The sequence below is a fragment of the Mus caroli genome, unplaced genomic scaffold (assembly GCF_978045245.1).
Source record: "Mus caroli unplaced genomic scaffold, Mus_caroli_1 scaffold_8, whole genome shotgun sequence".
In the NCBI taxonomy this organism is placed as follows: domain Eukaryota; kingdom Metazoa; phylum Chordata; class Mammalia; order Rodentia; family Muridae; genus Mus; species Mus caroli.
The window spans coordinates 141,279,260-141,300,849 of NW_028227263.1; the positions used below are offsets into that span (position 1 = coordinate 141,279,260).

General features: G+C 45.5%; 1 protein-coding gene across 2 annotated transcripts; it reads left to right on the forward strand.

Moving 5' to 3' along the window:
• Positions 1–4,986: 4,986 nt before the first annotated feature.
• Positions 4,987–9,392, forward strand: Ube2s (ubiquitin conjugating enzyme E2 S). Of its 2 annotated transcripts, none has more exons than XM_021168473.3 (4): positions 4,987–5,243; positions 5,852–5,999; positions 6,797–6,987; positions 8,923–9,392. In XM_021168473.3, the coding sequence occupies exons 1-4, from the start codon at positions 5,241–5,243 to the stop codon at positions 9,250–9,252; spliced, it is 672 nt and encodes a 223-aa protein (XP_021024132.1). In that variant the 5' UTR covers positions 4,987–5,240; the 3' UTR covers positions 9,253–9,392. The 2 variants fall into 2 exon arrangements, with proteins under 2 accessions (XP_021024132.1, XP_085698533.1); XM_085842407.1 differs by lacking the exon at positions 4,987–5,243 and adding an exon at positions 5,275–5,397.
• Positions 9,393–21,590: the final 12,198 nt, after the last annotated feature.

Sequence of the window (21,590 nt, forward strand, 5' to 3'; positions counted from 1 at the left end):
TAGCAGACTGCTTTTTCTTCCCTTCCAGAAGGCTCTGTAGAAGGAGAGGGCTCTTTTCCCTCCCTCCTTCCCACTGCTTTCTCTTTTTCTTTGAGCAGCTGTTGTCTTGTGAACCTCTAAAAGCTACACCTCTTTACACCTCTGTAAGTTCTCTGCAGAATAAACGCTCTTGGCCTTTGCTTACTATTTGAGTCTTGGGTATCATTCCTCTTGACTAAATCACAGACCTTTACCGTTGGACAGTGCCAACTTTAACTCAGAAGGCCTGTGTCAAGTCCATGTGTGAGAATAAATTTGCTCCCATTCTTGTTGATTCTAGGCATTCCACTGCAAATCCTGTGAGTGTGTGTGTATAGCATTCCATTGTACGTATATGCATGTGTATAGAGGTCAATGGTCAATTTTAGATAATTTGATTCCCTAGTACTGGTACCAAACATGAGTGCCACCTTTTCTGGCTTTTTACCTGAGTGCTGGGGAGTCAAACTCTGGTTTCTCATACTTGCATGGTAAACATTGTACTGCCTGAGCCTTACCCCTAGTCCCTTGGTTACTTTTGGTTTGCATCAGAGACACTGTTTTTACAGCTCTGAAAGAAAGCCTCAATGCTTGGTACCGACGCTCACCTTTAATCCTAGCACTCGGGAGGCAGAGGCAGGCAGATTTCTGAGTTCAAGGCCAGCCTGGTCTACAGAGTGAGTTCCAGGACAGCCAGGGCTGCACAAAGAAACCTTGTCTTGAAGGGGAAAAAAAAAAAAGTGTTACCAAATGCAGACCCTCTGCTCTGTGCTCTGGGTTTGTCACTAGAGGAGGCACCTAGTCCACTGACATATTGATAAATCACTAGATCCCCTCCACCCAGGATGACAAGAGCTTCCTGTCTATTTCCTACCCAGGGTTGCAGGCACAGATGGAAAGACAATAAGTGACTGCTTAGAGAGACTCAGGCTGCTATAGTGCAGAGAATCTTCTAGAATCCACACAGCACATAAAAGGATATGCAGCCTCCCTGAGAAGACAGGAAATAGAAAAGAACATAGTGTACAGGATTGCTACATACTTTGAAGACTGCTAATATCCAGGCCCACTCCTGTTTTCTTTGCCATCAAAGTCTTTCTATAGACTCTTATACAACTTCCTCCCTTGGTTCTCTTAACTCTGAAATCAAATGGCATCTTGTTCTTGTTTTGGTTTGGTTTATTTTGGTTTGTTTTGATACAGGGTTTCTCTGTGTAGAGCTGGCTATCTGGAACTCACTCTGTAGACCAGGCTAGCCTCGAACTCATAGAGATCCAACTGCCTCTGCCTTCCAAGTGCTGAGATTAAAGGTATGTACCACCACCACCTGACAATGTCACCTTCTTTTTGAAAAAATTGTGTGTGTGCCTGCATAAATATATGTATATTAAGTGTGTGCTGGTACCTGAGGAAGCCAGAGAGGGCACTGGATCCCCTGGACCTGGAGCAACTGGCAGTTGTGGGCAGCTTGATGTGGGTGCTGAGAACTCAACCTGGGGCGTCTGCGAGAGCAGTAAGTGTTTCAATTCCGAGCGCTCTGTCCAGTTTGAACTGTTACCTTGTCGGTGAGGCCCACCCTACTACAGCACCTTGCCGGCATTCCCAAACCTCCAATTTTGACAGCAATTCATAACCTCTGCATTACTTACTTTTGTTGCTTTTCTCATTTATGTAACAAAATGCCAGATGGAAACAAGGTCTTTCTTTGTGTGTGTGTGTGCGCGCGCGCACATGTGTGTGTGTGTGATGTATGTTCACATGTCCATGCTCTGTGTTTGAGCACAGGCTTTTGTGTGCATGTTCTATAAGTGGGTCAGCCCTCACCTACACCTTGTTTGCAGCAGGGCCCCTCTTTGCTGCTGTATACACAGACCAGCTGACCTCCCAGCTCCTGGGATTTCTTATCTTTTTCCTGGAATTATAGATGCATGCTACTGTAACTGGCTTTTATGTGGATTCTGGGAATTTAAGATCAATTCCTTCTTGTAAGGCAAGTACTTTAATCCTCACCTTGTTTGGTTTGGCTTTTTCAAACAGTCTCATGTAGCCCAGGCTGCTGGACTGTAGGCAGACCATCTACCACTGAGCCATACTTCTAATCCTTCACTGGCAGAGTCTAGGCAGGTGCTCTACCACTGAGCCATACCCCACCCCATATCTTTTCACTTTGGTCCTCTGAACGTGAACTTTTTTAGTTTTGATGAAGTGGGATTTATTTGTTTTGATTTGGCTGTTGTTGGCATTAGGTGTAGGAAACCATTGCCTAATCCAAAGTCATGAATAGTTATCCCTATGTAAGTTTGTTTCTTTTGCTTACTAGTCATGCTGGAGTCAAACAGGATTGACTGGTTCTGTCATCTTGAAGCCTGTAGATCATCTCCATAGGAGAAAACCTTAAGACAAAAATTTGTAAAATAAGGGGGCTGGACTGTAACTACTCTAAAGGCAGTGGGACCTGGGAGAATGGAACCAATAAATCAGGCAGACTAAAGTTTCATGCAATAGTCTACTTTATTCATAGTCTCAGAAAATTTATACCGGTGGTTCTCACCTTCCGAATGCTGCAACCCTTTAACACAGTTCCTCAGGTTGTGATGACCCCAACCACAGTTATTTTCATTGCTACTTCATAACTGTAGTTTTGTTACTGTTATGAATCATAATGTAAGTATATGTGTTTCCAATGGCCTTAGGCAACCCCTGTAAAACGGTTCTTCAACCCCCAACTCAAAGGAGTCAAGACCCACATGTTGAGAAATGGAGATTTATAATACCCTGAGGGTTAAGAAAGGTCACAGGAGTAAAGGTCTCATGAATTCAGACTGTCTACAATCACAAGAACAAGCCACACAAAACAAAAACCTGTTTTCCATAGAGGCATATAAAGTACAGTTTAAACATTTAACTGAATAACATCAGCAAACAACAGGGGTAATCTGAAGCAAATCCACTCCTAGCTGCTACATCTTGGAGGAGCACAGGAGTACAAAACACATTCCAAGAACAATTCCATGTTTTGATGAAACAGAGGTCACAAGACTCTTGTCTCACAAGCACTCAAAATTCTCCTGACATGACTCCATTTCTGGACACTGTTCTCAAATAGAACAGATAGCTTGGTGGTTAAGAACACTTGTTGCTCTTACAGAGGACCTGAGTTCAGTTCCCAGTACCCACATGGTGGCTCAAGCCATCAGTTATTCCACTTCCAGAGGATATGATACTCTTCTAAACTCCCTGAGCACCAGGTATGCATACTGTGAACCTACATATATACAGGCAAAACACGTATATGTTCATAATAAATAGATTAAAAAAGAATTGGTGAAAGGAAATGATTTTCCTAAGAACTATAGCCAGATCTTGTCAGGGAAGAGGGGTTTTTGTTTCTTTCTGCTTCCCCTCTAGCAAAGCTACAATTTTACAGGAAACACGAAACAAGACTCAAGATACGTGCTTGTGCAGATTTAGCTGAGACAGGTTGTCAGAACTGTGAAATCTCTTCCTGGGAGATGAGGTCCTACTCCTCTGGAGTCAAAGCTTCAGTCGGTTCTCTCCCCAGCATGGGATTACTGGAGATAGTTTAATTCTCTCTAGATCTCTGCCATGCTGTCATAATTGGATTAACACTTCATGGTTAGTAAGAGCCTCTGGGAGTATATGTAAGGACAGGTCCAGGAGGTTAATTAAGGGTGAGGGAAGAGATGACCTAAATGTGGGCAGCACTATCCCATAGGCTAGAGGATGGATATAAAAGGAACAAGGCCAGGGTATGGTGGCATACACTTTTAATCTCAGCATTCAGGAAGTAGAGGCAGGTGATCTCTGTGAGTTCAGGCCAGCCTGGTCTATAGCTCGAGAGTTTCAGGAAGGTCAGCCAGGCCTGCACAGAAAAACCCTGGCTTGAAAAGCCAAAACAAGGGCTGAAGAGATGGCTCAGCGGTTAAAGATCACTGACTGCTCTTCTGAAGGCTCTGAATTCAAATCCCAGCAACCACATGGTGGCTCACAACCATCTGAAAACAGCTACAGTGTACTTACATAAAACAATAAATAAATCTAAAAAAAAAAAAAAAAAAAAAAAGAAAGAAGAAAAGACAAAACAACAACCCCCGACCCCGGGGAAAAAAGGAGTTCCAGGCCAGTAATGAAATTCTATCTCTCAAAAAGTTAAATAAAGTCTATGAGGTCTAGATGTCAGTCACAAAGCCCTCAATAAGGACGTGAGACTTCCCTGACTTCTTCCTCTGGCACCCCTATAGAAACAAGGGTGGCAAAGGCCACAAGTCATACTCTAGAGGATAAGGAAGTCCAAGCCCTCGGAGTCATCCAACCTGATTTTGAGGGCTTCCTAACACAACAGGAGCGCAGAACAAAATGGAGCCACATAGACAAAAATTATGTCTACACATCCGCCCTTCCATGGCTTCCAGGCGAGGTCGCCACAGCCTCCCAGCGTAACATTTGCATACACAAAAGAAATTGAGACATTTCATTGGTCGAGGTTGGAGTCTATCACCCTGAGCTGGCTTCCCATTAGTAGCTCTCAATTCCTACCTGCCCCACAAGTCCAGATCACGACCGCCCCTCTTTATTGGTCAAGGCCCCTTCCGTCATCCCTTAAACCCCTCCAGTCCCGTCTTCCCTCGCTCCGCCCCTTCCCCTGCTTAACCGTTAGTCGCGTGCGCGTCTTTCTCTAGGCCGGAGCGCGCGCGCGCACCCCAAGTCGTGACGGCGTCTCATTCAAACGGTCCAATCAGCGGCCGCGTCGCCTCGGCGGGTACCCCCTTTCTCTCGGCTCTAGGTTTTTAGCCGCTTGGTTGTCCCAGGTCAACTCCTCAGCCGGCGTGAGCCCTCATTGTGATAGCACTCCTCACAAACTGGGTTCGAACTTCTGCTACTATTCTGACAAGAGCAGGGAAAAGAGCGTTGACCGCCCAGCAACGTGCGCGTTGACGTACGCGGTCGAGACGTGCCGTGAGGGGGCGGGGCCTGCGAGTAGCTATAAAAGTGCGGTGTTGGGCGCGCGTCCGGTTCTACCGTGGAGCAGACGTAACGTTGTGAGCGTTTCGTAGCGGACGTCGGAATTAGTGGGAGCGGAGTGGGGCCTCGGGGGCCTCGCTAGGGCCACAGCGGCCGGCAGTTGGGCCCCCCGCCCCGGCCGGCGGTCCGAGGAGTGCAGGAAGGGGGCCGGGGGGACCCGCCCCCGGCCGGCTGAAGTCATGGTGAGTGACGCGGGAGGCCCGAGGGGCCGTTGGGGACTCTGGCAGAGGAGGCGACTGCGGCGTCCCAAGTGTTTTCTGGCCAGCTTCTGAGTGCTTTGGTGGCATGACTGGACTTCCGGAGCCAGGAGTCGGCCCCAGGGCCTTTCAGCAAACGGTGCGGGAGCCCAGGCAGCCCTCGGAACCTTGGGGAGGGCTTCGGGCGCCTTGCGGCCCGCCCATAGGTGTTTTCAGGAGCAAGACATCCCGCCGCCATTTCGTCCAGCCTTTTTCTTTTTTGATTTTATTTTGGGGGGGGGGCGGCGGTTGATGGGGGTGTTTCAAGCCTAAGTAGGGGAAGGGCTCCGGCTAGGCCTCAGGCCCACCTGGAACCAATAGTGGACCCATGCGCGTCTTAACGAGCGCTTTGGGGAGGTTCGGGTACGATGAGCCACGTAGAAGCTTTTTCTGAGACACCGTCCGGGTCAGCCATGAGGCAAAAGCCAGAAGCATCTTAGGTACAGTTGACAGGCAGTGATTGACAACCTCGGACCTCTAAAGTCTGGATTCTGGTATCCACCCACCTTAATCCTATTTCAAGCTGCTCACTCTCCTTTTCCCTCCGTACCTAGAACTCCAATGTAGAGAATCTGCCGCCCCACATCATCCGCCTAGTGTACAAGGAGGTGACAACACTGACGGCAGACCCACCTGATGGCATTAAAGTCTTCCCCAATGAGGAGGATCTCACAGACCTGCAGGTTACCATCGAGGGCCCTGGTGAGTGTGAGCACGGAAGGGAGGGGCCACTTGACCAGATTTCTTCTGTCGTGTGGCTTGGGACAAATAGGATTCAACCTGTCGGGTGCTGATGACAAAATGTGGGCTTTTGCTTAGGCTTGCATTAAGGCTGTCAAGTGTTACTTTCCAGAGACCTGAGGATGCATATAAATTAAGCAGAAATAGAAAGTGTAGCCGAGCGTGGTGGCGCACGCCTTTAATCCCAGCACTCGGGAGGCAGAGGCAGGTGGATTTCTGAGTTCGAGGCCAACCTGGTCTACAGAGTGAGTTCCAGGACAGTCAGGGCTACACAGAGAAACCCTGTCTCGAAGAGAAAAAAAAAATGTATACCAAGGGATCTGAAACATGAATCAATCCAATGTCACAAGACTAAACACAAAGCATTGTGAGGGGAAAACTGGTGGTAATAAACTGATTGGCATATTTTAAGCAAACCAGTTAATTTTTCAGACCTCATTTGTCAACTGAATTTCTATATAGTCAGCTAAAATCAGTTTCAAAATCAGGTGACTGGTCTATAATGCTGAGGGTGTGAAAGATGTCTGCCTGGTCTAGTGTTAGCTAGTGTAGCAACTGCCAGGTGTAGACCATCTTTGATTACCACTTGACCCAAGCAAGTAGGTAAATGAAAACACACCTCTCATGAGGATAGGGAAAGGCTTGGAAAATAAATGGTTTACAGGAAAAGTTGGTGGGTTGGGTCCCTTTGTCCTGTAGAGTGGCAATGTTGAAGGATGTTAGGATATAATAAAGCAGCCCCTTTTCCTCTTCTTCAGAAGGGACTCCCTATGCTGGAGGTCTGTTCCGGATGAAGCTCCTACTGGGGAAGGACTTCCCTGCCTCCCCACCCAAGGGCTACTTCCTGACTAAAATCTTCCACCCAAATGTGGGCCCCAATGGCGAGATCTGTGTCAATGTGCTCAAGAGGGACTGGACGGCTGAATTGGGCATACGACATGTGCTGCTGGTGAGTTTCAGCCATGGTACTTCGTTTAGTGTTGTTTAAAAATAAACTGGAGTAGTAGGAGACAAGAGTCAGATAGAAGTTTCCAGCCTTTCTGGGAAATAATGGAAGGACTGCATTATGGCCTAAGTACTGTATTGTAGTGTCAAAGTAGAGACCTGACAACTAATAGGGTGGTTTTATAGAAGGTAGAGAGCAGTGTGTGGTTTAGAGACTCTTTTTTACATAAGTTTCAATTTAAAAGTGAGCTTTTTAAAAGCTCAAACTGGCCATGAACTTAACCTCCAGCCATGGCTATTATATTTTTTGACCCAAGCAAGTGGGTTAATGAGACAAATTCCTCAGAAGCTGGATTTCTAGGATTGTGCCACCCTACCCAGCTGAATGGATTTCTTGTGGGTTTTGTTGTTTGTTGCACTGTAACCATCACCACTATTTTTAATTCAAAATTGTTTTCCTGTACTACTGTTTTTTAACTTGGGGGTAATTACACTGCCTGAGACATTTTTGGGGACACTATTCAGCATCGTCTGTGTACAAAACTGTGTCACAATTCTCCTTAGTCAGTTGAGGTGGAGGTAACTGATCTAGGCTCCGAGGTCTCTAAAGGCCACTTAAAGTAGTTAGGTCACCTGGTGCCTCCTTCGCACTTTTCCCCCTAATGAGCCTCTAGAGCTGACGTTGTGAAGATAGAGGGTTGGGGTTTCCTTCAGGGCACTTGGGAAGGATTAACCTCTAAGGTAAACAACCCCAAAAATCTTCCCTGTTTTGCCTTCCTTTCTGGATGTTGGTTGAGGTTTTGCTTGGTTCTATCCAAAGCACTGGAAATGCTAGATGGCTATTGGCTCTGCTTTGGGGCCTGTTAAAAGAGGGACATCCAGGCATTGGAGGTACAGTAGTAAAAGTTGAGGAGATATCCCATATTCCTTTTCAGCATTGGTAACATCTGTGGGTCAGGTCAGAAACTCAGAGAAGTGCCTGTTAACCAACCAACTTAGCTCAGGACTGTTTAATTCATGGGACCTTCTGAACTAACCTTTAGAATGAACTGGATTAGATAGTGTACTGGCTAGGTTTGTGTCAACTTGACACAGTTGGAGTTATCACAGAGAAACAGTTGGGGGAAGTGCCTCCACGAGATCCAGCTGTAAGGCATTTTCTCAATTAGTGATCAAGGGGGAAGGGCCCCTTGTGGGTAGTATCATCTCTGGGCTGGTAGTCTCGGTTCTATAAGAGAACAGGCTGAGCAAGCCAGGGGAAGCAAGCCAGTAAGGAACATCTCTCCATGGCCTCTACATCAGCTCCTGCTTTCTGACCTGCTTGAGTTCCAGTCCTGACTTCCTTTGGTGATGAACAGCAATGTGGAAGTGTAAGCTGAATAAACCCTTTCCTTCCCAACTTGCTTCTTGGTCATGTTTGTGCAGGAATAGAAACCCTGACTACGACAGATGGATATATATATATATATATATAAAATTATTTAAGGCCTGTGGTCAGTGGCTCCAAACTTGGCATTCACTTTTAGGTTTCTGTATCTTGTATAGTAGTATAAAACACATAGGAAAACCAAATACAAGTTCTCCAATGCTAAATGCCCTTGAGTAATTTCTCACCTGATTAGGAAGGACCTCTGAACTCTTGTTCACCTGTAGAAACAAGGTCAAAGCCACATTAGCTACAGAAAACTGGTTGGAGCAGATAATGAGCTTCCTTAGGAAAGGGCCTCTGGCAACATCAGGCTGCACTTAACATGGCATTGGTCCCTTGAAGTGTTTGTAGTAACAGGAAAGCAGCCTTTGAGGGTGACTTTAAATGAATAAGGATGCTAGCAGGCTGGTCCTGATCTGAGGGAGCTGATTTGGGGCTGAAAAAGAAGAGCCAGTGTGGTGACCATTAAAGCTAGACAAGCCTCCCTGACCTTAGACCCTTTCTTCACAGACCATCAAGTGCCTGCTGATCCACCCTAACCCAGAGTCTGCACTCAATGAAGAGGCAGGCCGCCTGCTTTTGGAGAATTATGAAGAGTATGCTGCCCGGGCCCGTCTGCTCACAGAAATCCATGGGGGTGCATGCAGCACCAGCAGCGGGAGGGCTGAGGCTACCCAAGACCTGGCCAGTGGGGCTTCAGCCTCCTCTGCTGACCCTATGATCCCAGGGGTCCTAGGGGGAGCTGAGGGTCCCATGGCCAAGAAACATGCAGGTGAGCGAGATAAGAAGCTGGCAGCCAAGAAAAAGTTGGACAAGAAGCGAGCACTGAGGCGACTGTAGTGGGGCTCTTTCTCCTTCCCTCCCTTCTGTCCCCTCCCACTCTGTCTCTAAGTTATTTAAATTATGGCTGGGGAGGGGGAGGGAGTTGGGGGGGCACCAGAACCTGGATTTGGTTTTCTAAATAAAAAGTTGGAAAAGCAGTTCTCTGCCTGAAGTGTCTAGAACCTCTGCCTGTATTGTGGCTTAGAGTAGCTGGCATTCTGACTTGCTCCAATTAGGACTTGAGTCACCTTTGCCCTGTGGAGTGGGGCTTTGAATCTTAAGCTGCAGCAGAAACCCACTGTCTATTCCTCTAGACCAGTGGTTCTAACTAATTTTGTTGCTATGAAATATTTTTGGAGACAAGTTTGCCTAAAGGTCAAAGAGCCATAGGTTTAAGAACCTGCTGCTCAGCCGGGCGTGGTGGCGCACGCCTTTAATCCCAGCACTCGGGAGGCAGAGGCAGGCGGATTTCTGAGTTCGAGGCCAGCCTGGTCTACAAAGTGAGTTCCAGGACAGCCAGGACTATACAGAGAAACCCTGTCTCGAAAAAAAACAAAACAAAAAAAAAAAAAAAAAAAGAACCTGCTGCTCTAGAACTGTCTTAATCTGATCCTGAATTGGGGCAAAGTTACATCTCATCCCAGCTCTGACTTTAAATTCCCTCCTCCCTTGTATTAGTCTGTTCCATGTGGGCTTTTTGTTTGTTTTGTTTTAAACTGTAAAAGCCTTGAAAGACATGCATAAGTTTTGTCTCCTTAGGGGTCTACAGGGCAAAATGAAGTGTCTACTGGCCTTCTTGGGAGGTTAGTCTATTGCAATATTGTTTTTTTATTTTTGTTTTTGTTTTTGCCCAGAACTTGAGTATATAGGTCAGGTTGGCCTTGACCTCAGACACCTGCTTTGGCTCTGCCTTTGGTTGCTGAGATTAAAGGCATGCTCCACTATGCCCATTTAAATACAGTTCATGTAGCACTAGGACTCTTGAAGGAGCCTACCCTACCACATTAGTCTATCAGGACTGAATCTTGCCTCTTGTTAGTCAAAATTCCAGATGCTAAGAGGCTAGGGAAATGACTCAGAAGTTAAGAGCTATGGTTGGCTCTGGCAAAGGACCTGGGTTTGACTGTCAGCACCCATATAACAGTTTACAACTATCTGTAACTTCAGTTTCAGGAACTCCAGCCACCTCTTCTGACCTTCGTCAGCACGAGGCACATACATGGTGCACAGGACATACGATCAATTGAAACATGTGAACATTAAAAAAAAAAGCCAGCGTGGTGGCGCACACCTTTAATCCCAGCACAAGAGCCAGTTCCAGGGCAGGCAGAGCTACACAGAGAAAACAAAAAATTGTTTGCAAAGCTAGTTGTGGACCAACAAGATAGCTTAGTGAAAGCAGGGCGTGGTGGCTAATGGGAGTGATAACCTGTGAGTCTTGAGTTCTGTCGTAAACTAAGTGGAAGAGATTCTAGGTCTGTGCACCAGGGGGCAGTATATGCTTCTGTTAATGTCCTTAGGTTATTTGAACTAGCTTTGTCATTAAGGGTGTGTGTGTGTGTGTGTGTGTGTGTGTGTGTAGAGATAGGTCAAGTGTTGAAGAGTATATGGGGCTCTTTTCAGAGGTACTAGGTTCCTAGCACAACAACTGCCCAAAATGCCAGCTCTAGAGGATTTAACACACACACACACACGCACACAAAAAAGAAAACCTTCAAAAAGGGGAGGATGGTTGAGATGGCTCATGGGTAAAGGTGTGAAGCCTGAAGCCCTGATTGAACCCACATATTCAAAGGAAAAACCAACTTCCATGAGTTGTGCTCCCAACTACAAGAAACTATATGCTGTTTAAAGTTATTTTAAGGGAAGGGATGTATTAAATAGTAGAGCAAGTGTGACACCAACCTGGGTTCCATAGTAAAGACCCTGCCTCCAAAAGAATGAAAGAATATGACCCTTAATTAAAGGGGAAGCTTGCTTTTATCTTCTATTGTCTGGGGTCTTCGTCTTATGTAAGAAAAATAATGAACAAGAGCTTTGACCTGAGGGTTCCTACTGAGATTGAACTGGGTTTCCTACCCCAGTCATGTCCCTGGGGAGCGAGGGCCATCAGAACTAAGTCTATACCTCTTAACCTATAGAGGTGTGACAAACCAAGCAAATCAAAGGACTTCAATGGAAACTTGTAGTTTCTTTGGAAAGTTTTGTCAAATAATGTTTTGCTGGGACACAAAAGTGAAGGGGTGTCTTGCTTAAAGCTGACAGAGGAAAGGATGTTTTGATATAGCAAATTCACAAAAGGATATGTGATGGAGTATAAAAATCTGACCCCACAGACAGTGGGAGATGAGTACCGAGCCTTGGTTTGCTCTGCTCTGCCTCGCTGTTTTCCAATAAGACACATACATGCCGGTTCACCTTAAGTGGTGGTGTCCATCTCCACTAGTGGTGATGGCATAGAGCACTGCTCCCAAGAACTACTTGCACCTTTTGAGACCTTGCCTCAGTCCAGTTGGCAAACCCTGTGGTTTGTTCAGAATTGAACCTATAGCTTGTGGTTTGTGCCTGGTGTCTACCTGCTGGAAGGACCGGTCTGTCTGCAGCTGTCAGCCTAGAGGACCGGTCTGTCTGCAGCTGATGATAGTGACTGGGTGTTTTCTATGGCACTGATCAAGCTTGCCCCCCCCCAAAAGAAGTATTGCTGAAGAGGTCCACTTCCCCCATATGCTAGTAACTCTTCCACGACCTCTGCTGCGTGGTGGGCTAGCGGAGAGGGTGAACCCTTATTCAAAGTAGACTTGCAATCCCAGCACTCGGGAGGCAGAGGCAGGCGGATTTCTGAGTTCGAGGCCAGCCTGGTCTACAAAGTGAGTTCCAGGACAGCCAGGGCTACACAGAGAAACCCTGCCTAAACACCCCCCCGCCCTCCCCCAAAAAGAGTATAGACTGCAAAAAATGTATGCCTACAAAGGACTATAAGGAAATATTTTCAGGAGCTGGAGAGGTCCTGAGTTCAATTCCCAGCAACCACATGGTGGCTCACAACCATCTATAATAGAATATGATGCTCTCTTATGGTGTGTCTGAAGACAGGGACAGTGTACTCACATAAATAAAAATAAAATTTTAAATCTTAAAAAATATATTCATATACCAAATTCATACGACTGATCTAGGAAATCTCAAGCCCAAGTTTAGTGTAAAGTGCCCATAAGAGAAGCAGGCATTCTGAAAGAATACATTCAATTTAATGGGAAATTTCAAGCACCGCATGTTGGGGAAATATAGGTCTTTATATAGGATCTCACAATGTAGCCTTGGATGGCCTTCACCTTGGTAAGTCTCCCATCTTAGCACTAATATTGGGATTATAAGCATGTGCCACCATGTCCTGCTGCTTCTGGGTGGGGTTCTTGGGCAATTGGCTTTTGAGACAATATCACTGAAATCCTGGCTGGCCTGGAACTTGCTGTATAGACCAAGATGGCCTCAGATTCAGAGATCTACTTGACTTTGCCCAGCTGGTTGTGTTTTATATCTAATAAGCCACTAATAAACTTCTTTACTGAGTTCTTTGAGCTAGGACAGCAAATCACTGAGCATCAGGATTGCTTTCTGAAGTCAGATGGTCTTGTGGAATATCAGTCCTTGACCAGGCCTATGCTATTTCTAGGCAGTGCTAGAGTTGAATTATAAGATAACCAAGTGGTGGGGAAAATCAGGGGATTAGGTAAAACCCAGGTTCAAATGCCAAGATGCACATGTGTTCACAACTAATTCCAGTTCCAGGGATCTGACACCCTCAGACATACATGGAGACATTACCAATGCAAATACAATTTAAAAGAAAAAATGGATGTAGCACAGTGGTAGAATGCTTGATTAACATGTATGAGGCTTTGTGTTCAATCCTCAGTTCTTGGGGCGAGGGAGGGGACAGGTAGGAATACAACTGCATGTTGTAAAGTTACATCATGTATAGGAATGTACAGTACTCGGGTGCAACATTAGCACAGCACAGGGAAGCCTGGGTTCAATCCCTAGCACTTGAAAACCCCTTATTGGGCTGACAAGGTAACTTAGTGGGTAAAGACAATTGTTGCCAGTCTGGACAACCTTGAGTTTGAACCAGTTCAGTCCCAGAACCCACAAGGTAGAAGGAGAAAATGAACTCCTACAGGTTGTTCTCTGACTTCCACTCACATACAAACAACAAATAAATGTAATTTAAAAGTTAAGGGCCAGGTGTGCTGACACATATCTTTAATCTCAGGACTCTGTTGGCAGAGGCAGTTGTGTCTCTTTGAGTTCCAGGACAGCCAAAGATATATATTAGAGAACATTTCAGAGAGGCCTCTGAACTCCTTAGACTATTTAACCAACAGCCTGAGTCCCATCTACTAATGCCACTTTAATGATTTAGTATTGATATATGTTTTTATTTTTTAAAAATTTTGAGGGGGTGGGGGCAATCGTAGTGACACCTTTAATCCCAGCACTTAGAGGGCAGAGGCAGGCAAATCTCTGAGTTTGAGGCCAACCTGGTCTACACAGTTCCAGGACAGCTAGAGCTACATATTGAGACCCTGTCTAAAAAGAATTATTCTAGCCGGGCGTGGTGGCGCACGCCTTTAATCCCAGTACTCAGGAGGCAGAGGCAGGCGGATTTCTGAGTTCAAGGCCAGCCTGGTGAGTTCCAGGACAGCCAGGACTATACAGAGAAACCCTGTCTCGAAAAATTGAAAAACAAAACAAACAAAAATAAAGAATTATTTTAGATTTTACTTTTATGGTGTGGGTCTGCTGTCGGAAGATGCCAGTGCAGGGTGTTGGATTCCGAGACCAACGGTTGTGAGCTGTCATGTAGGTGACAGAATTTAACCCAGGTCCTCTGGGAACACAGCTGGAGTTCTTAACCACTGAGCCATGTCTACAGCCCCAGATTTAATTTTTATTTTATGTATGTGAATATTGTGCCTGCATTTATGCTTGTACATGTTCATACAGGTCAGCAGAGTGTGTCAGATCCCCTACAACTGGAGTGACAGACTGGACACACATACTTTTTTTAAAAAATGAAAAGGCTTGCTGGGCTCTGGTACATGCCTTTAATACCAGCACTTGGGCAGAAGAAGGAAGCAGATCTCTGAGTTCCAGGCTATCCCTGTCTACAGAGTGAGTTTTAGGACAGAAAGGGCTACACAGAGAAACCCTGTCTAGAAAAACAACAGAAGTGTAATAGTGCACATTTCCCATTCCAGCATTCAGGAACTGGAAGTCTAAGGCCAGTCTGGTCTATATATGGAGCTTGAGGATGGGCAGGGCGATAGAGAGAGATCCTGTCTCTAAAAACAACTTAAAAAGCTTGGGCCTAGTGAATCATCCTTGTGATCCCTTCTACTGGGACAGGAAAATGCTAAGTTCAAGGCGGACCTGGGCTATATAGCCCAGCAAACCTTTTCATTTTGCCACAGGGCACCTTAGCAAAATCCTGTCTCAAACCATGAAAAAGAGGCAGACTTAGTGGCATACACTTCCCAGTGCCAGAGAAGCATTAGCAAGCAAATCTCTGAAGTTTGAGAGATAATTGGTCTATATGGTGAGGTTCTAGGCACTTGGATGACACTCTCAAAGCCCCGGATTCAATCTCCAGCTAGAATTGCAAGAAAAGCATTTAGAAAGTATACTTGAAAATAAATGAAGCAATAGCTAGAGATGCAATGCTGACAAAGGGCTTGCCTCCTATTGAAAGGCCCTAGAGGTTCAAGCCCAATACTGTATGAAACTGGGTGTAGTGCTACATTCCTGTAATGCCAGCACTCCAGAGGTGGAGGCAGTAGGGTCAGAAGTTCAAAGACTTAATAAATAAATCATACATATGTTGAGTCAGCAAATTGGTTCAGCTGGTATAGGCGCTTGTCATCAAGCCTGACTATGAGTTGTATCCCTGGGATCCAATATGATAAAGAATACTTAATTCCAGTAATTTGTCCTTTATCCTCTACATATGTATCCTGGCATGCACACAAACATATATATACAAATAAATGGAGAGGTTTGTTGTTGTTTGTGGTTGGGCTTTTATTTTCTGGGGGTGGGGTGGGGGTGTTCTTTGTATAGTCCTGGCTGTCCTGGAACTCACTTTGTAAATCAGACTGGCCTTGAACTCAGAAATCTGCCTGCCTCTGCCTCCCAAGTGCTGGGACTAAAGGCGTGGGCCACCACCGCCTGGCTGGGGTTGGGCTTTTTTGTTTGTTTGGTTTTTGGTGTTTCAAGACGGCAACCCTGGTTGCCCTGGAAATCACTCTGCAGACTAGTCTGGCCTTGAATTTAAGAGATCCACCTGCCTCTGACTCTCAGGATGCTGGGACACAACCATCAAGCATATTCAATGATTTTCTTTCTTTTTTTTTTTTTTTTTTTTGGTTTTTTGAGACAGGGTTTCTCTGTGTGGCCCTGGCTGTCCACCACGCCCGGCTGATTTTCTTTTTTTTTTTTCCAGCGGCATTTTTTTTTTTTTAAAGATTTATTTATTTATTATATGTAAGTACACTGTAGCTGTCTTCAGACACTCCAGAAGAGGGTGCCAGATCTCGTTACGGATGGTTGTGAGCCACCATGTGGTTGCTGGGATTTGAACTCTGGACCTTTGGAAGAGCAGTCGGGTGCTCTTACCCACTGAGCCATCTCACCAGCCCCCGGCTGATTTTCTAAGCATATATACTTAAGCATAAAAGTCACATCAGGGGACTGGAAGGAGAGCATTTAAGAACACTGGTTTTTTCCTCCAGAGGATTCAGGTTCAATTCCCAGAACTCACATGGCAACTTACAACCATCTCCAGCTCCAGTTCCAGATGTCCAATGCCCTTTCCCTCTCAGGTACTGGGTGTGTGCACATTGCACAGACGGATGTAGACACTCATCGTCTGAATTGTCTTCAGACTATGTCAGCATTTTTGCTTTGGCTTCCCAAGTACTGGGATTATAGGTATGTACCAATCCATGAAACCTGATTGTTCTCTTAAAAGGTATAAATATCACCATAATGGTGTACACACCTATAATCCCAGAATTCATCAGATTGATGACAAGAGGATCTCAAGTTGAAGGCTAGCACGGATGACAAACGGTACAGATTGTTTCAAGGAGGAAGGAAGGAAGAGGGAGGAGTGCAGGAGAGAGAAAAGAGAATATGATACTTGTTATACTCTTTTTAAAATGTTTTTGGTGGGGCTGGAGAGATGGCTCAGCGGTTAAGAGCACTGACTGCTCTTCCAAAGGTCCTGAGTTCAAATCCCAGCAACCACATGGTGGGTCACAACCATCTGTAATGAGATCTGACTCCCTCTTTTGGAGTGTCTGAAGATAGCAACAGTGTATTTACATATAATAAATAAATAAAAAAATCTTTTAAAAAATGTTATTGGTATTTTGCCTTCATGTATGTCTGTTTAGCACTTTTTTGCCTGATGCCTTCAGGAGCCAGAAGAGGGTTATCAGATTCTCTGGGCCTGGAATTATAGGTGGTTGTGAGGTGCCATGTGACTGACGGAAATCCAAACTGGATCCTCTGGAAGAACAACCAGTCTCATTCTCTCTCTCTCTCGTGCGCCACCATGCCCGGCTTCTACGTGCTCGTCTGTTCAGAGCTTTTCCAGACTATGTAAAATCAAAACAAAACAAAAAGCAAGGCCACATGCATTATACATGACACGCTGCTGTTTCTGCCAGCTTCAGATGTCCCAAAGGAGAGGTGTAAACACCATATAAATATGACCCATTCAAAACTGCAAAAACTACAACCGGCAAGATGTTTCCCTCGGTTTCAAATGCTTGCTGCCCAGGCCTGAGAACTTGAATTTGTTCCCAAAGCCCACATTAATGTGGAAGAACTGACTCCATAGGGTTGTCACACATTTGCTGTGCCCACACAACATTTCACACACATACACACTAAATATTTTAAAGGTATTTTTAGAAGACAGATGACATATTTGTTACTGTGTGTATGTAGGTCAGGGGACAACTTAAGAAAGTCAGCTCTCTCCTTTAATCATGTGGGCTCCATGGATTGAACTCAGATTGTCATGGAGAGCAAAAGCCCCTACTACTAGATAGATGAACTATCAAGCCCTGCTCCCCAACCTCCATTTTAAGACAGGGTCTCACTATGTAGCCCTGGCTGGCCTGGAATACATTATGTAGATCAGGCCTCCAACTCAGAGATTAACTTGCTTCATCTCATGGGATTAAATGCATGTGCCACCAAACCATGTCTCTCATCCTATTTTTAATGCAAAAATGTGGTGGTGGAGGAGGAGCTGGAATGATGGCTCCGTGGTTAAGAGGACTTGAGTTCAATTCCCAGTACCCACATGGTAGCTCATAGTAGTCTGTTAACTCTGGTACAGCGAATATGAACCCTTTTGACCTCCACAGGTACCAAGCACATTACATGGTACACATGAATATAGGCAAAACCCTCATATATGTAAAACTAAATCTTTTAAAATACCTTAGCCTGGGGAGATAGTTCACAGGATAGTGTACTTGCCACACAAGGGTGAAGATCTGAGTTCAGATCCTCACAAGCCTTATAAATTTGCTTAAGTACTCACACTATTGTTAGGTCTCAAAGAGATCCAGAACATGTCTCACCCCTACCCTAAACCCCTCCTCCAGCCTGTCATCTCTATATAGGTGCCATTCTGGATACAAGCCTCTTTGGTCTCTCTGTCCATGTCTCTTGCCAGGATCCATACACACATCAAATGCAAAATGTTCACATGTACTGTTTTGTGTGCATTTGAAGCAATGTGCATTGGAGGTTGGAGGACAGCCTGCAGGAGCTGCTTCTCTCCTACATATGCTTTCCAGGGATAGAATTCAGGTCCTCAGCCTTGGAGCCAAGCTCCCTTACTTCCTGAGCCATCTTGCCAGCCCAAATATTTTAAGTTTCAAAGATTGCTGTAATAAGTCCTGGGTCACCGAGACTACACAGAGAAATCCTATCTTAAAAACAAACAAATTGCTGTAGTTCTGCATTGGAGTAATTCCTTCTCATCCTATCTCTTGGGCACCCAGTTCCTTAATCAGAGAAATGTCACCAGGAATCTTGGGGATTGGGGAGGAAAGCCTGTATGAATGCAAAGTTTAAACATGCCGGCTTGCTGAGACGGCTCAAGGACAGGATTACTTGGGTTGTTTTGTTCTTGGTTTTTTGAGACAGGGTTTCTCTGTGTAGCCCTGGCTGTCCTGGAACTCACTCTGTAAACCAGGCTGGCCTCGAACTCAAAACCCCGCCTGCCTCTGCCTCCTGAGTGGTGGGATTAAAGGCGTGTGCCACCACACCCAGCTTTAGGACAGTTTTGCATGTACAGAAAAATTGTGAAAGTTGCTAGGCACACTCAGCCCATACTAGTCTGAGACACAATTTAAAAACAATTTTGTTTATAGATCACATTCCTACAGTTGGATCTCTGTATATGCTCAGCATAGGTAAGGCAAGGACTGTGGGTAGGCTGTACAGTATAATTGAACTCAGCTGAGCTGGCTCAAACACTGCTCATGCCAAAAAGACTTGTCATTAGCTCTAGCCCTTGACCTCCTGGAGATATCTGAGGCCTTGGATTGTCCTGCTGGTAAATGTTATCCATCTGCCTGATTAATGAGCATACTCACTGTATCAATTTGACTTCTGGAGAGGGAAACTCCTCTGTGTGTGTGCTCTCTGCTTACCAACTGGCTCCCAACCCTAAGCAACTCTGGTATTTTGATGTATTATATACAGATGCTGGGAATTGTTTCCTATGTGATTCCACTGGGAGTCAGTGGTGTAGTTAATAGAAACGAGGAAACGCTATTGAAGACAATCTGTCTTTTGCTCATTCCATGACAAGCATTTACTGAGCACCTCTTTGGATGCAGTGCAGAAGTTACAAGGTTGGTTCCCTCACGTTACATATATATGAAACACACACAAACATACATACATAGTTGTGTATCTGTGAGAATGTCTGTGGAGCCCAATGGCAATGATTCTCTGGAGTTACAGAAGCCTGACATGGGTTCTTGGGAAAGGAACTGGGTCCTTTGAAGGAGCAAGTGGTCTTTACTAAGCCATCCCTCCAAGTGCTCATGAGCATTCTAAGTGTGCAGGCTGTTGTTGAACTAATTAGTAAACTACAGATCAACAAGGAAATGCAAGTGGGCCTCTTGACCAGTTCTAGTTGCACAAAAACCTACCTCCATTCCCAAAGACTTACAGCTGAGCCTACTCAGCCATGCAAGGAAACACAGGTAGGTACGCCAAGTAACCTACAGGACATTAAACATGGTGGAAAAGACTTTTTTTTTTTCCGGTTTTTCGAGACAGGGTTTCTCTGTATAGCCCTGGCTGTCCTGGAAAAAAGACTGACTTTTATGTGATGGTGCAAACTGTATTTCCAACACAGAGGCAGCCTGTTATACTACACTGCTATCCAGGCCAGTGAGGGAAGGGACAGCAGAGTTCAAATCCTTAGCACCCACATTAGAAAGCCAGTCATAGCTGAGAGCTGGATCAGCACATGCCTTTAATCCCAGGACACAGGAGGATCTCTGAGTTCCAGGCCAGCCTGGTCTGCATAGTGAGTTTCAGGACAGCCAGGGCAACATACACTGAACCTGTCACATTAAAATAGATAAAATTAAGTTCAATAGTGGCAGCATATGCCTTAAATCCCAGCACAAGAGCCAGTTCCAGGACAGGCAGAGCTACATTGAGAAAACAAAACATTGTTTACAAAGCTAGTCATGGACCAACAAGATAGCTTAGTGAAAGCAGGGTGTGGTGGCACACGCCTTTAATCCCAGCACTTGGGAGGCAGAGGCAGGCGGATTTCTGAGTTCGAGGCCAACCTGGTCTACAAAGTGAGTTCCAGGACAGCCAGGGCTGCACAGAGAAACCCTGTCTTGAAAAACAAACAAACAAAAAAAAGCTTAGTAAAAGGAGCTTGCCCTGCAAGGCTGGCAACCTGAGTTTGACCTCCAGAATCCACCGAATGACATCATCCTCTGACTTCCATGCATGTACCACATATGCTTTTTAATATTCATTTGAGTCCTAAGTCTGTATGTACACCTGTGTGCCAGAAGAGGGCATCAGATCCCATCATAGATGGTGTGATCCAAAGTTGAATGCTGGCAAGACAAAGTCAGAACTCTGGAAGAGCAGCCAGTGCTTAACTGCTGAGCCTTCTCTCCAGCCCCTACACATGCTTTTGCAAAGAGGGCAAATTCACCTTATTTACACCCCAATAAAAATGAGTATAAGTTTAAAAATTATTTTCCCGTCGATAGGTCAACAGGGTGGACTGCTGCCAAGAACGCTATGCTCACCAGCATCTCAAAACATAAGGGACTCAGTTCACTTCAGTGAGCAGAGCTAGGGTCTATCAATGGGGAGAGAGAAGGTGCCATGAGTTAAACTTGGGTTGAAAATAGTTCAAGTCGGACTGGGATGGACAGTGATCCAGTAGGGACCAAAGCCCAGGCAGCTCTTTGGCCTGAGTTGTGTAGCAGCGACAAAAATCCAGCAAAAATGGTATGGGTACTATTTTGCATGTGAGCCTCAAGTTTCCAGGAAATGCTAGTACTGGCTGGAAGGGGCAAGAAATGGCCACTGAGTCCCTCAGTACACCTGTGTACTCACTTTACCTGCCCTCCCAGATAGACTTACAATGGCTGATTTCTGAGACATGGTCGTCTCTATAGCCCTGGGTATCCTCGGAGTTGCTTTGTAAAGAAGGCTGGCCTTAAATATTCACCTGCTTCAGCCTACCAGAATGCTGAGATTACAAATATAAAGGACATGCATTTGGTAAACACTAGACTTCGTTGACATTTTCTAAGGTCAGCAACTCACACTAATATTCTCCTGCAGCAGCACAGTCCCAGCTGAGACCCACCAGAATGTTTCATTAGGATTATCACTGTTTCACACATCAGAACATCTGTTAACTGAGGACTTCACTGAAACCCAGTATTGAACCATTTCCTTCTTATAAGGAGGCTAGTCAACTCAAGGGTGGGGGCCAGTGGACTAAGACCTGGTGAGACAGCCTCAAGCTCAGGGTATCTGACAGCGTCAGCAGCTAAGAACCCTGAAGTCATTTACCCTCACTCCTGTTTCCACAGGAATCAACAGAATGCCCTCCACAAGCTGCTCTCACTCCTGTTGGTACCCAGATGGCCCTGAACAGCTTCTATCCCCAACGACCCTCACTCCAAATGAACAAGTTCTAGTAGCTTTGATAGCACAACTAAAGACAATGCAGAGCCACAGCTCAACGAGCCACAAAACAGTAGGCCTAA

Excerpts from the sequence above, each read along its gene's own strand:
- Ube2s (XM_085842407.1), top strand. The coding sequence starts at position 5,347 with ATGACTGGACTTCCGGAGCCAGGAGTCGGCCCCAGGGCCTTTCAGCAA. Across the intron at positions 5,398-5,851 it reads CCAGGGCCTTTCAGCAAACG|AACTCCAATGTAGAGAATCT; the intron begins GTGCGGGAGCCC and ends CTCCGTACCTAG. Across the intron at positions 6,000-6,796 it reads GGTTACCATCGAGGGCCCTG|AAGGGACTCCCTATGCTGGA; the intron begins GTGAGTGTGAGC and ends CCTCTTCTTCAG.